Raw genomic sequence first — 15721 nt, forward strand, 5'->3', positions numbered from 1 at the left:
GTAATGAGATGCAGAAATACAAGGGAGAGAAGACACATAAAATAATCCAAAATCTCCTGTTAGTCACTTTGAATGACAACTGGCATATTAGGTAGTTTTCAGTTCAATTTGTGCTGGTAGATGGCTTTGGAATGAATAGTATAGCTGGTAAATAAGAACTTGTAGCAATTCATACATAAAGAAATATTTTTAAAACACAACTAACGCAGTGACAGTAACATTGACTTGAATCTACTCACTCCACTTGAATATTAAAACAGAGTAGCACTGTGAGCCATCTTTATGAAAGGTAGGCACGTCCACCTCAAGCGCCAATCAGACATACTCCAAGCGCTGTGATTGACACCTGGGTTATGTGAACACACTACAACATCAAAGCACAGATGTGCTACAGATTGACTTGTGGTTGTATCAGTCTCCATGAGCATGCCTTGCTTCATTGCAGCTTTCAGTCCCGATTCAGACACAATTACGAATTTGAGCTTTTGGCTTTTCATCGATAGTAGATGCTGGGGTATACATGGATTTAGTAGACATGGCTTGGCTTGAGTTAGGAATTGCGTCATAGGCTAAACTTGCTTAGACAAGGTATGATACTTGGTAAGTATTTCGTCCTTGTATTTGATATATCTGTTAGCTATGACTGTTTAAACTGCACTATGTGAATTTATCTTTTGAACACTCTGTACAGACCAGCAATATACAGTGATGAAACTATTGCAGAGTTGCATTTTTTGATATGATGAGTTACTTAGCAATGAAAAAGTACTCATAACCAATAAGAATTTGGAAAGTGGAATGGAAATGGAAAGGGCAGACACCAACAGCTTGCAAATTATGCCTTTCATCAGCACATTTCTGTCGGGAGAACATTATGGAAACAGTCACAGCTACTGTATGCTAACTGCACTATTTACATTCAGTGTGCGCAAAATTAATCTGGCAGTCGGGGGCTTCAATTCATGGCAAGCAATGCGATAAATATGATCTGAATGTAAGAAAGCCAGTGCTACAGGCATGCCATTCTTATACTCCTTGCAAAGTATTTCTCATTTGTTTTGCACTCTCTGCCCACGAGTGAAACACTACCAAAGTCCAGTGATGGCTTTTCAATCACCTTTGCTCCCAAACTCTGGAATGACCTTCCTCTCCAAACTCATTTATCACCTACCATGGTCATTATCAGACTTCACAGAAGATCCACATTTTTATGCTTGATAAATGAATATGCATCGATTTTTTGCATTGTGGTTAAGTGCATTACACTCTAGAATATCTAGCTTACATGAAATTTGTTACATGTGTCGTCTTGAAAGGTACTTTGAAACTCTCTCAGCCTTAAATAACTGTGTAGCAATTGCATTATGTTGCGATGTCACTTTTTTATTGTGAGAAACCTTTACGGCATGCTCTAACAAAGGCTCTAAAGAGAGGTCAACATTTCCACACAAATGAAAGATACATCATATTTTCTTGGCTATTTGCAAAGGAGGAAAACCATGGCAAGAAATGTCTTTACAGAGATGTTAATATTGAAAGGCAAATGGGACGCCACATTTGATGAAATCTTAGCATTTAAATGGGCATGACTTTTTTTGGAATGCGGTCTTTGCTAACAATAAGCTTTCCTAACAAATCACAAAGCAAAATAAAACAAATGAAAGAAATGAACAAAACTCAAGGAAATGGTTAAACAAAGTACATGTATGATGCAACCAGACCCAACGGCAGAGAGACTTTAGGTGGTGAGAGATGAATCGGTCTGTCTCTTCTCCTGGAGGAGAGCCAGAAGAGCCTCCTGGATTGCTGGGGCTATCTTGAGACTGGTGAGCACTTCTCCGGGATTGGGGTGCTGCTCAATCATCGCCAGCACAGACTGTTTGGGGCAAGAACACAGACAGGAGAGAGGAACAGACTGGTGAGACCCAGCAAAGTTTATGAAGACGTGTCTGTTAAAAAAGATACATATCCAGACCTTGTTACAGATAGATGGTGCTGTGTATAAAAAAATTAATGAAATAAAAAAATAAAAAATTAATAAATGATTAATTAAGTAAAGAAACAACATCCCATAAGTATTATATCTCCTCTTCGTGGAAGAAAATCTTACAAAAGAAGTACAAATTTCAAAGAGGAAAAGTAAAAACTACAGTGCACTCACGTTATAATGAAGTCCTTGGGACCTTCAGTTTCTTTTGGTACACATCAAAATTTCTTTACAGCAAAACAGCAGAGTATGAAGAAATATAATATTATGTATACTGGTGATAATTTTGGGACTTAAATTTTTACTTTGTTGTATTGAGAATGTCATTATGACTGTGTTCGTTATAAAGGGAGTTCACTGTACTTACATTGGCAACCCTGATACTATTTTTACTGTCTGACTGCAGAAAGACAAAACAAAAGTTGGCATACACCTGAAATAGTACTTTACGCACTCCATCCACACAGAACAACATATAACTGAAATGGAGCATCAGGGCACACAAAAAAAACCCACAAACAAACTAGAATTATCACTGAAGGTGATTAATACCCCCACCCCTAGTGTTGCTTTATAGTATGTGATGTCATGAGGGCAATGACGTTAATACCAAGTTTGTGCACTTGTCGAATTGGAAACAGAACAATTTTAGTTTACTGTACAATTACAGAGTTGACACCGAGTATAAAACTTACAGTAAATGGAAACATGCTTTCCCCCAGCATCACTACACTTAAAGACCATCATGCACACCAAATTTGACCTTCATAGCTTGAATGGTTTATTTTGATACAACAAACTTTGTTCAGATAAATGGAGTGAATATATTGCAGAAACATATCTACACTAAAACTTTCGCACCACAAACTGTTCTTAGCACGTTGGTTTTTTGCCACCTTTTACTGAGGTACAGGGTCACAAGTGCAGTGCTTAGCTCATAATAGAGTGCCTCTTTCATACATGCTAACATACACATTTGACTCAACACGCAATTATCACAAGATTGCTTTATTGCCCAATCTACCATGCACACTGCAGGCACATTCAAAACTTACAAAGGCCAATGTGTAGTATGTGGACCTCTTTAACTTTGGCAAACAGGAGGAATCACAACATTCAAAATTCTCACAGTTACTCATCTTTTCCTTTTCAGTAGACCTGAGACTAAGGAATCAATGTTCTACCAACAGCCTGTAAACACACTGAGAATAATTTTTCACATTAGTGGGGAATAAAGAAAATGCCACAGATTGTACAGTTTTGTCCATTTCCTTTCATGATGTCTCCTGGATAATTGCTGCACTTGCAAAAATGAAGCTTGCTCCGTACTAATGAGTTTATTTCAGTAGCACGACTTGATGGTCCTGCCTCCTCACTATGAGGAGGGTCCTACCTGCAGCTCTTCCTCAGTCGGGCTGTTGAGGGCGCTCTGTGTTTGCTCCTTGATGCGGTCCTCGATGGCCACCTTTTCAGCTTCCTTGGATTTGAGATCCATCAGGGCATACTGCTGCTGCAGCTTGTTGATATCTGAGGGGTTGTAAAAACAAAAGGTAGAATGGCATTCAAATGTATGATGGAAACCTAGTGACAAAGGAGTCCATTGGGACTTGGAAATATGATCAGTATATCCAGTATATTGTTGTATTTGAAGACAAACACACAAAACATGGGAACAAACCACAAAAGGATATTGTTCCATTGGAGAAAAACAGATAGTTACAACTAGCACTTCATCACATCAGATTTCTGTACATCGTTTTTCCAGTGTACCATCTACTAACTACAGCAAAAATAGAGGTCAAATATAGATTTTTTTTTTAAATTTTAATCAGCAGCGTCTGAATAGAATGGGGAAGAAAGGTATCTTATCTCACAGCAGACCCATAAAAGACATAAATGCTTGCCGAGTGGGAAATTCCAAGATGGAGAGTGATGACATCATTACGGGGCAGACACTACTTTTCGTTGTGCGAGCAATGCTTAACAGGTAAAATACTTGCACATGTAGAGATACAGCTTTCTCACAGTGTAGGCGAGAAGAATTCAAAAGCCATTCTACCAACTAAAGCACTCATAATGGTGTATAAGAGGAATAAATCATGAAATTGGCGAGTTTGACTCATTTCTTGAGTGCTGTAAAACACAATATTTTCACGGCATGACATTTTCATGAATGGGGGCCGACGGTTTTATTCGCAGCATGAAATTTTCGCCAGTTGCCTCCAACATTCAATGCATATAGTGTAGACAAGATCTATTACAATTTCGTGAAACTCGGCTCTCACGAAGTTCGCAAAATTAAAATGCACGCGAACAGTCCTCTTTTTACAGTATACAAACACATGTATGCCAAATTTTGTGATCTCTCATATTGGCAAAAAGGGGAATTGTACCCCATTTCCTACTTTCCCTCGTCAGATAATACAAGTCTGCACAGCAGAGTGAATGGAAGATATCTGACTGTAGCATGGGGCCAACTGTATTACCTACCACACAGTTAACAAGAGGCCCCTGAACTAGAGCCAGGTTTATTGGTCTAGGTCTTTTCTTGATACTCTGTGAATTTCTTGCTTTCTTCACTTTATTCAGTACTTTGTAAATTTACATTCCTCATGTGCCTGCAAGTACTGTACAAGCTGAAATTTTCATGTACAGATATTTTTGCAAATCGCTACTTGTCTGACATTTCTGCAAATCGCTACTTGTGTGACATTTCTGCGTGCTGTTAATTTCACAGTTGTGAGAGCCCAGTAATCATAGCTTCACCTCTTATTACACAAATAAGAATTATGATTTATTTCATTTATTAAGTTTTATCTACAAAATTGAACAGGGTAGTCCCATTCAGGGCCCAGACACCTGCTTTGAGTAACAATGCTAGTACTGTAAACTAAATGTTTTTACTTGGTGGTTCCCTGTGCATAAGCAAACTGTGTTCTGCAGTCGAAGTACTGTACTAGCGTGTCAATATGCCCCAGATATCGCTGCGTCATGGCTCACACAGCATGCTAACCCTACAGTAGTTACTAGTTGCTTGTGATCCAGCTCTGGCATGAGATGATTTTTTTTTTATTTTATAAAAAAATAACATTTCAGCTTGTTTTTGTGTGTTTTTGTATTTGCATGTTGTTATATTTGCGGTTGAATAATATTAGGCAGTGATTACACTATAGCACTATAGAACCGAGTAGCAAGTGTGGCTGTTAAATATGATGGTTCAAAGAAAAATCTGACCTCCGTTAGTCCTGGATTTCATAGCCTCATTTGCTTCCTGTCGCTCCTGTTTGTCAAAGTACCAAACTGTGATGGCGTATCTGTTGGACAAAGATTGCACACAGCAACCAAGATGTAGAAAGTCAAAGTCAATATGAATCCTTTCATAAACATTGTTAATCTGGAAGGATATTATTTCTGATTAGACCAGTTTACGTGTACAGCTAAAGAACAAAGGTTTCTCCTGACAGCTAGAAAGCTTCCCAATGCTTGCCCAACATAGCAACAACTAATGCATGCAAAGTGGATTCTAAAGGGAAATTCCAGTGAAGTTTAAAAAAAAAGCCTGAAAAGAAGGAGCAAAATCTTCACAGAACAATGAAGATTTGACCGAAATCAGATGAAAAATATGGAAATTATGACATTTTGCGGTCTTGCTAATTTTTCAGGAAACAATTTTTGAACAGTCAATATAAATATTATGCAAATAGCGAAGTGATATTATCATCCCCTCACAACTTGTCATATGGTTTGTACATAGAATTTTAAAATATCAAATTTTTCATTCAAATGCAATTACACCCCAGTCTCAAACTGTGGTATATCTAAATGATCATTAATTTCATAACTTCCCTCATTTTTACTTCATTTTGATCAAGTTCTCACATCAGCCTTTTTGGAGAAGACTGACTTGGTCATCTATATTTCTTATCATCAACATTCAGTACAGTACTCTCCGCGTAATCAGGTATCGCTTAAACGGGTACTCCGTTTAATTGGGTAGTAATGTCAAAATCACTTTCAATGCACATTATAATTACCTAATAATCGGGTTGCCTCTCCGCATAAACGGGTAATTTTTTTCTAATCTGATTTTTACCTACATTTTATCGCAGATATATCACTTTAAGAAATAATGAATGTCAAATTTTCCATGGCTAATCGCATTCTCTGCTTAATTTGCAGAGAAGATTGATCATTTGGCGAGTAATCAAACATGATAACGCATGTACACGTACCAACTTGCCACACGTAAACGAACATCACACATGTAGCTGGCACTAACAATTGCATAGACAGACACGAGTTGAACACACTTGCGCTCCTTGTGATCGTTTCGGAAAACACATGCGTGTTAGCGAGGAGTCTATAGTCAAACGACAAAGTTTTTTGAAGACATATTTGTCCACAAAAAGAGTGTAAATTATTGCCTGTGACTGAGCAAGTGTAAGGTACATATAAAGTGCCGTGCAAGCGCGCATGTTTAAGCATACAGTGTAGGTGTTTGGTGCAGTGTACAATTAATGCATGTACTGTACTTGCACATTGTGTGTGTCAAATGTGAATGAGACGTGTTCTTCTGTTAATCGGGTACACCGCTAATAGGGTAAGAAACACTCTGTCCGAGCCCACCTGATTATGCGGAGAGTACTGTACTGCATTAAACATGATGCACAATGTATCTGTGAACTAGGGGTTTAACGTTCACCTGTTGAACTCACTCTTACAATCAGTTACATTATCATACACCACAGACCCCAAAAATGGCGACACCCTCTTCCCCCCTCACAATCCCCAAATGGTCCTACCTAGTTTTGAATGCTGGCTGCACCTCGTGTGGATTCCTGCGGTCCGACCAGAAGAAGAGCATCCGATTGAGAAAGGGCTCCACATCCACATGGTCTCCAGATGCAGTGAAGAGTCTCAAGAGACCTCCATCATTCTGCAGAAGGGTATGTCATCACAGGGATAACTTTTATTAAGTTTTATTACCTCTACCAGGGCGGGAGGTTATGTTTTCATTGGTATTGGTTTGTTTGTCACTGTTTGCAAAATAACGTGAAAAGTTGTGAGCAGATTTGAATGAAATGTACAGGAAAGATTGAGTATGATACATAAGGAACAGATGACTAAAGTTTGGTAGTGATCTGAAAATTTTTATTGGATTTTATGAAGGATTTTTGAAATTTTGGCAAGTAGGGTCAATGAACTCAGGAGTGTATTTGAGGTTTGCATTATACGCGCTCTTAAGTGCGTGCTCTGCTTGGGCTAGGTGCCACACAGCTGGAAGCTGATGACATAGACAAAAGGCTTCTATATTTGGACATTGGGTGATTTTCAGCATACCTATATGAGTGGAAATCAGTGGTGGAAATGAGTTGATTGGTGGAAGTCTGTGCTCTCAGAGCGCTTTTCTAGTTTAAAAAGTGAACAGGGTAGCCACATTCAGGACCTAGGGCCTACTTTTCAAGTTAGCCCTATTACAAATATAAAATACTGCAGTTAGAATCATTTAGTACAACAGCAACAAAAAGAAAGTAATCGAACATGTGAAAGCATAAAAGATGCAATATCTACACAGATCAAAAGTGATACAAAGACAAAAGATACTTTGGTATTATTAGTTGTATGTACAAACACTAGAATGATTTTAAAAGGATATTAGAAGCAGTTAACCTAACACAATATGCATTCCATCAAAAGATTCAGAAAAATGGATCCATCTGTTGCTTCTTGCTCTCTTTTTCTATGTTTTGAACTTCATTTTTTTTTTTTTTTAAATAAAACCATTCTCAACTGCCAGCATGTAAATGCTTGCAATCTAGTATAAAAGCTGTTATTTTCAGGAGGGTTTGATTTTCGCCAATTTTGCAAATCACTGTTCAACCATGAATTTAACAACACATTAAAATATCGTGAATGGACAGACATAAGTGCACAATGTGATAGTCCTTGGTGTTGAATCGCGAAAACAACATTTCACGAAAATGTCTGTGACCTCATTCATGAAAAGTATACAAAGTAACAGCTTTTATAGTTGTTCAGTTTCATAACATGAAAAGCAACAACAAATGTCTGGAAGGTCCGCTCAATTCATGTGAGAACTTATGTAGTGTACTTATTGTTAGCAAAATTTAATTACTAGAAACTGGCTGAAGTTGAAATGCATACTGTCTGTGTATTATGCATTTCAACTTGAGCCAGCTTACTTGTAATCTAGTTGCACCATTGTAACTTGTACACGAGTTCTCACATGTCTGAAGTGGAAATAATACATCATGATGATGAACATTGCACCCAGCTAAAATAGACAGGAATAGACTGGCTTACAAACACTTTCAAACTGTATGGCACATTCCTGCAGGTTGTTCCTGATGGCCTGGCATCTTGGTCAAGCTTGCCTGACATAGTAACAATTAATGCATTCAAACATGACTTACTGAAATGCATAGTGCACGAACACAGTAAACTGGTCCTTTGGCTTTATTGACTTTGTGTAAAAGTGGAAATTTTCGTGTGTTTCATGAAATGTGCAACTAGTGCAAAAAATAAAAGCACGCAAAATATTTTGCTTGCTACATAAACACTAATCTTTATTTTGATTCTACAGAATTAAACCACAAAGGAGAAAAACTCACCTAACCTGGACGAGCATGAAATATTGCGCGAAAATGTCCACTTTTACAGTAACTCCATGCTGGCCTACAACTCACACATTTCTGTGTTTCCTTGTTCTCAACTTACCCTAGCATCCCATCCTTCGTTGAGATAGTAAAGACATGTGATGCAGCGGCCATCTTTGTTGGGATTGTCAACATGACAGGCATACCCAGTACCGTTACCAGGGTAGCATGCAACCATAGCCTGGAAAGTTGTTATTTCAGGGGGAAAAAATGACACTAATAATGAATAGTGAAGCTTCTAAAAAGCAGTCAATACAAGTAGGAGTCATTCAGTATGTATTCAAATTATCAACCAAGAGAGGCAAGAGTTCCCAAAGAGCTGCTAGATAAGGCAACAAATCATGTAGCCAATGTATCCCTGTTACCACATAGTCATGTATCTCAGCATAAAGTATTAATAAAATACTATAAATTGTCAATAAGACATCCAGTTGAAATAAATACTAGTTACCATCTCAGGCTTGTGTGGTCTGTCATTATACTGAAAGAATTGGCCAGAATTTACAAATACAAGAGACTTAAGATGGAGACATTATCTACCAACGGTTATCAAATATCTACATTGTATGTCACCGAAAAAAAAAAAAAACATATTCATAATGCATTTGACAATACATTATGATGGAAAATAGAAAACTAGAAAATAGAAACTTGTCAAATGGGAGAAATTGAAACAAAAATTTAGAAGTGCTCCCTTTCAGATTTTGCTGATCTGAAAAGGATTACAATGCACAGTAAAAAACAAACACCCCCTCCCCCCAAAAAAAAAGTTCTGGAGGGAAAGAATTTCTCCAGTCAGAAAATTACATGTTGTAGTTTGCATGCTTAGTCAAATAAGGAACAAACAAGCATAACTTTGATTCAAAAACCATATTTTCTCAGTTTGGATGAAGAAAATAAAGTATCTATGCAGTAAAAGCATACAAATTGGAAGCTCCTTGCAGCCAACAAACAAATGATGTTAAAGGCACATAGACCCGGTGGTTTAGTCGAATGCGTACACGGGCACATGGCGCAAGTTTCCCATAGAGACCTATGCTATTGACTCCTCTTAAGCGCTTATGCTGTGACCCATTTCCACGAGTTCGAAGAAGTCCGATCTACTGTAGTCAGTGGTCCGATCACAGTTCGGCTCATGATTTGGCTGATAATGACAGCTTCAGCAAACTTCTTCTGTGACGTCATACTTAGAAGCATGCACCCCGGCATCACTACTACATATACAGACTGCGTGACGCGCAGAAGACATCGAAGGCAATGTTACCTAGCAACACCTACGCGCTTTACTCTTGATGAAGGCTCAACTTCGGCAATCTTAGCATCATGCTGACCGTGATCGGCAAGATCATCAAACAGCGCCCCCGCAACCACCGGGTCTATGTGCCTTTAACATAAATAGAGACAATTAGCGTTTCTCATTGTAATCTGATAACTTTCTGACCTTTGTTCTCCCTCCTATTTCATATTCGCCATCAAGACAGCTGTTGATTCTAGAAAGCAGTCCGTCTAAGGTTTTCACATGAAGGCAGATGTATGGGAAATTCTCCTTTTCGTTGCCCTGAAGCCATGTGATCTTGTCCCCCCTGATGGTCTTCTTTGTCACAATCTGTGACGCCTCACTGCTTGTCCTCCCGCCAGACAGCTGACCGTCCACAAAGATGCCGGACGAGTGGAGCTTGGACACTTCACTGCGGATAGCAAGGGCAAGTTTGGGGTTCAAGAAGTTGTTCACAACACAGTAGTTGTCCTGTTTCAAGCGTGCTGTCACATGTGCAGCGAGCGTGGCGGGGTCTTTGGCAGTGGGCTGAGGGAACTGGATGGGCTTGTACGGCCTCTCGTCAAACTGGAAGGATAGGTCGATGGTTTTGCTTTGCGTCCCTGGGTTTGCATCTCCCTCCCCTGGGGCTTTAGCTTGGTCATTGGGCTGTTTCCTCACTTTGTCAGTGTTGACCACTGCAGCAGCAGATTCCTTAGAAGTCACTTTGTCCTTGCATGTTTTCTTGTGCTTTTTCCAGTCCTGCTTCTGATGTTCCTTGCTACAGTAAGCAACCGACATACACTTGGCGCATCTCATTAGCTTCTGACTCTCACCACAGACAGCGCATGAAACTGGACTTACTGGAGGAGGTACAGCCACCTCGATGTCCTGCCTCAAAGCCATGATAGTGTCTTCACAATCTTCTGAGTACAAAACTCTCTTGAGTGACTTCAATGGATGGCTTTGAATTGAGGCGAGGATCACGACCGTGCCATTACATTGTTGGTCATTATAGGATCTTCAGTAGGCTCCTGGCATACCCTGTAATGGCAAAAGAGATACAATTTTTCATTGGATAATGATCATAAAAAGTAAATCATCAACTGCCAATGCCTGAAGTCACACAAAAGAAAACAACTAAACATACATTGCTTGAATTGAAAAGGTGCTTACCCAAATACTGAAATCAAGATGGATGTGATTGTTGAGTTTACGACACTGATCATGTTGGCCTCTCAAGATGAATGTTATTCATTTGTGTACAGAAAAAAATAGAATGATTATTTATTTAGTTCTACGGACTAGTTGAAAAAGTAAAATGAGACAGTAGCTCCAGTCCATGAAAAAGGTCCTTATATGCAGATTGGACATCTACACTGATATGAATAAACTGTCTGTGTTATTAGAAAGAGTTCCTATTGTACCCTCCCCCCCCCCCCCAAAAAAAAGCATACTTTTCCCAAATCCAATATTCTAAAAGAGGGGGCACTTCTGATGGAAATTTAGTGAAATGAGACATGGTATATTTTAGGGGATTATCATTCAATATCAACCAACACCTTTATCCTAACCAAACTCAAACCGTAGTGCACGGGTCTCTGGAATCCATATACTGGTATGTACACTAGAACTCCAGCATCATGTTACAGTACAGACCCCATTTTTTTTTTCTTTTTTGTCACTCTCTTTGCCTAAGAAGCAATACACATGGTTGGAAATATTATTCCCACCAGGCACATACATTTATGATAATTCTATTATGTTTTGTTTTGTTTTGTTTTGTTTTGTTTTGTTTTGTTTTGTTTTTTTTGGGGGGGGGTTCAAAATGATTTCTAAATGATAGTTACCTGCAGTAGTTATTTTATATGTACTGACATTCTTAAATTGTACTGAGAGGTGAAATCCACCTACAATGTAACTGTTGCAATGATCTCCTGTCCTCATTGCAGCAAAAATTTCCTATATTTCTAAGCATGACTTGGGATATTAATTCATCAACCTCATCCACAAAATTTAACTCTCTCTGAATAATGATTGCATGGTCTCAGTTACTGCATTCATGAAAGAAAAGTAACATCAAATACAGGGTATTTGACGAAATCAATAGATAGTCTGTAGCCTATTACCAATTTTTCCTTTAGTCCTAGTACTAATCTGGTATCACAACTGCAGTCATTCATGATTGCTTAGACTAAACATGTTTTGTGGCATGTGGAGAGCTTTTCATAGGTTACAAAACGTACACAAGACCAAAGTGATGAAATGACGCAACACCGTCAAAACCCAACACACACAAAGTCGATCAATAAAGACTAGAATAGATTCTAACTGTGCAATCTACAACTCCAGTACCAGGGTATCAACAGACTTAACCAACCTCCAAGATTCTTGCAGATCTTGGTAACACTAACAGTGTGTGTCATGACATAGGGGTAGGGTGCATGTGCCAATATCTAATTTACAAGGTGCGAGTAAAAACTGCCTCAAAACAAGCTGCTGCCGCCTTCCGTCAGCAGGAGACGAAAGGCATTGACTGACGAGACCTACAACATTGTCTGGGAGAGCATTCCAAGACTTAACCGTTCTACTTGGAGAGAATGAGTTTTGTTTTCTCTTTTTGTTGAGTCTGGGATTTTAGGATGAGGGGCAAAATCAATCATGGAATAGGCCCCACCACAGGCTAGTGCATGTGCTACCGTGCGTTTGCAGAGACTTCAACCCAAAGCACCTTCTGATCTGGAGATTCTCCCGCCTGAAACCCCTAGCAAACGGGAGACTCCAAGTTGATGTGTGCGAAACGCGAAGTTCCTAGGGTTCTATAGATGCTCTCTGGTGCTATCTCTTAGGCTTATTTTTTTCAACATACAATAGAAATAAGTAAGAAATCCTTTCCAACGGGAGACACAGAGCCAAGGCGGGAGAAATTGAATCTCAAGCGGGAGAACGGGAGATTTTGCAAAAATGGGTTTTCGGCGGGAGATCTCCCGTCGAAAACAGGAGAGTTGGAGTCTCTGCGTTTGATAGCAAGGAAGGTTAGGTTAGGTTTAGGGCTTAGGTGTAGGTTTATCATAGGGTTGTATCTATATATGATGGTTAGATTAGTCAAGGGACATTGGGAAGTCTTTCCTAGTTTAGGGAGAAAGAAAAGAAAGAACAACAGAAAAAAGGAAAGAATAGGGAACAAAAGATGCTACTATGCAGGGTTCGAAATTGGCAATGGTCCGCTGGCCATTGGCCACCCAAAATCACGTCGGACTAGCTAAAAATCATAAAATTCTGAAGTAACTAGTCCGTCTGGCTAGCCAAAATATTGCTTCAGTGTCAAAATTGATTCTAAGAAGTCCGCCTGGCTAGTCAAAAAGTTAAATGCGACCCCTGCTATGTTGTGGAAATCAGCCCTGCTGCTGTATCAATTCAATCACACATAAATGCTGTTTGGTGGGGCTGCTTTCACGAATCATACTGTGGAAGAAAGCCCCACTGCTGTGCTCATGTCTGGATGTATGATTGAGGGTACCACCTACAGGCACCCTACCCTAAGGATCTGCAACTCATTTATTCCAAAATATGAAGCAAATTCGCCTAACTTTTTCCTCAAATATGCCGTAAATACTGCACAAGCAGTTTCAAATCTCGTGACCGTCCTGTTGATTCTGAATCTCCGTTGCAAAATAACACAATTTTAGTGCATGCGACACATTTTCTTCGTGCGGCTTTAAGGGTACCTCACGATCGGCACCCTCTCCCTCCATAGTTAATACACGTGAATTTCACAGTCACGCGACGCATCGTTACTGAGTGGGTGTGTAGTTGAAATGTGTGTAGTTTGGTTTGTTAGTTTGTTTACGAGTTTGATTTTCGTTTCTTCGTTTTTGTTTTCATAGCTAATGGCACTTAATCCCACACGTACCTTTTCATTCTATACGCAAACAGCCATGATACGCAGGCTGCTGATGTCAGGTACCCTGCCGATAGACCGGTGGTACCCTTACCATACCGTAGCATGGAACTTGAATGCCACACAGTGGGGCTGAATTCACAAGTATAAGTAATTAAGTTATCACACTCCCACGGGACAGGAAAGCTGCCATAATTATATGCTGGATGAGGTAAACTACATACCGTGGTACCAGGTACCACAACTACCACTACCAGTGTACCACAGTACCAGTACTACAGTAATTATTTGTGTTCACACCTCTGGATCGGATGGTCTACCTGGTGGATTTGGGTGATGAAAGCCTCACTCAGTTTTGTTAATACAATTGTACATTTCAATAACATCATTACCGGTACAGCCCATTACAGTAGTGCCAGTGCCTCAGTGGCAGATAGGCTGGTAGGTTAGTCGGAAGAATACTCAAATAGATAGCATTTCATAGTAAAAACACTGCTCTGCCTCAGCTCAGAAGCTCAGTGCAACATGCAGTGTATTTTATTTACAGTGCCAACATCATTTGAGTACAGTCGTCTCTATATCAAATTGCTCTGGTATTATACTATTTAGGCCTAACTGCGACCAGCAGCCCCATACGCATAGCGTATGGGGCTGCTGGTCAAAGTAAATTTAGGCCTAACTTGTTACTATGAATGTTATGTCTGCCAAAAAGCTAATAACACCCTGGCCTTCCTGAGAAGAAATCTGAACCTCAACTCACCGAAACTCAAAACCACAGCATACAGAACACTGGTCAGACCTCTACTCTAGTTGAATATTGTAAAACATGATATATTCGCGGCATGAATTTTTCGCGAATTGGAGCCGACGGCCTTTTTCGTGGCAAGAAATTTTCGCGAATTGCCTCTTGCGTTCAATGCATATAGAGTAGATAAGAAATTTCGCGTGCATTTCAATTTCGCGAATCTTGGCACTCGCGAAATTCGCGAAATTAAAATGCGCGCGAACATTTCTCGTTTTACAGTATGCCTCCTCCGTGTGGGATCCATCAACTGCAAGGAATATCAGCAAGATTGAGATGATCCAGAGGAGGGCAGCCAGATACACTCTAAACCGATATCGGAATACATCAAGTGTATCATCAATGCTGCAGGAGCTGGGATGGACATCACTACAACAGAGACGTGAACATCTGCGTCTTGTGATGTTCTATAAGATCCACACCCAGCTTGTACCATTCAACTGTGAGGCTTTCATCACCGAATCCACCAGACCATCTAGAGCCAGGTGTGAACACCTAAGGCTACCTCATCTCTCAATCCCGAAGTTCTAACCGAACACAACAGCACCAAAACTTGTTCTTTCCTAGAACTGTTAGATCCTGGAATGCCCTCCATGATGATGTTGTGACGGCCTCTTCAGTTAACGCCTTTCGTCTCCTGCTGACGGAAGGCAGCAACAGCTAGATTCGAGGCAGTTTTTACTTGCACCCTGTAAATTATTGGCACATGCACCTTACCCCTATGACACACACTATCACCAAGTTCTGCAAGAATCTTCAAGGTTGAAGGAAGCAGACTACTGACAAGAAGAAGAAGAAGAAGAAGAGGTATTATATTAGGAACGTCCTTACCTTCCTTACTTAGATCTATTTAATATAAATTTATTTGTTTACCAATTGACCAGTCAGTCGACAACTGAAACCGACGCAGAGGGGTTCAAGTTCCTTCGCTTGATCAGTCTGAGGTGGTAATTTCACATGTTGTCTTATCGTCCATGGACATGGTTGTACCCCCTCCTCATCTCCTAGGATCCTCAGTATTCTGATGATGGGTATGAACGACGGCACATCTTCAGATGTGCATAAAAGCGCAGTCGCATTCTGTCACTCGCAACATGCA

The 15721-nt window shown here is 39.8% G+C and overlaps 1 protein-coding gene across 1 annotated transcript; it reads right to left on the reverse strand.

The window, feature by feature from the left end:
* Nucleotides 1–108: 108 nt before the first annotated feature.
* Nucleotides 109–15716, reverse strand: LOC139745631 (egl nine homolog 1-like). The gene is made up of 7 exons (XM_071656031.1): nt 15496–15716; nt 10106–10963; nt 8726–8845; nt 6790–6923; nt 5222–5301; nt 3381–3514; nt 109–1876 (listed from the first exon to the last, which is right to left on the reverse strand). The coding sequence occupies exons 2-7, from the start codon at nt 10823–10825 to the stop codon at nt 1739–1741; spliced, it is 1326 nt and encodes a 441-aa protein (XP_071512132.1). The 5' UTR covers nt 10826–10963; nt 15496–15716; the 3' UTR covers nt 109–1738.
* Nucleotides 15717–15721: the final 5 nt, after the last annotated feature.

This window comes from Diadema antillarum, unplaced genomic scaffold (assembly GCF_040938485.1).
Source record: "Diadema antillarum isolate AM-2024a unplaced genomic scaffold, OU_Dant_1.0 seq00001280_RagTag, whole genome shotgun sequence".
NCBI lineage: Eukaryota > Metazoa > Echinodermata > Echinoidea > Diadematoida > Diadematidae > Diadema > Diadema antillarum.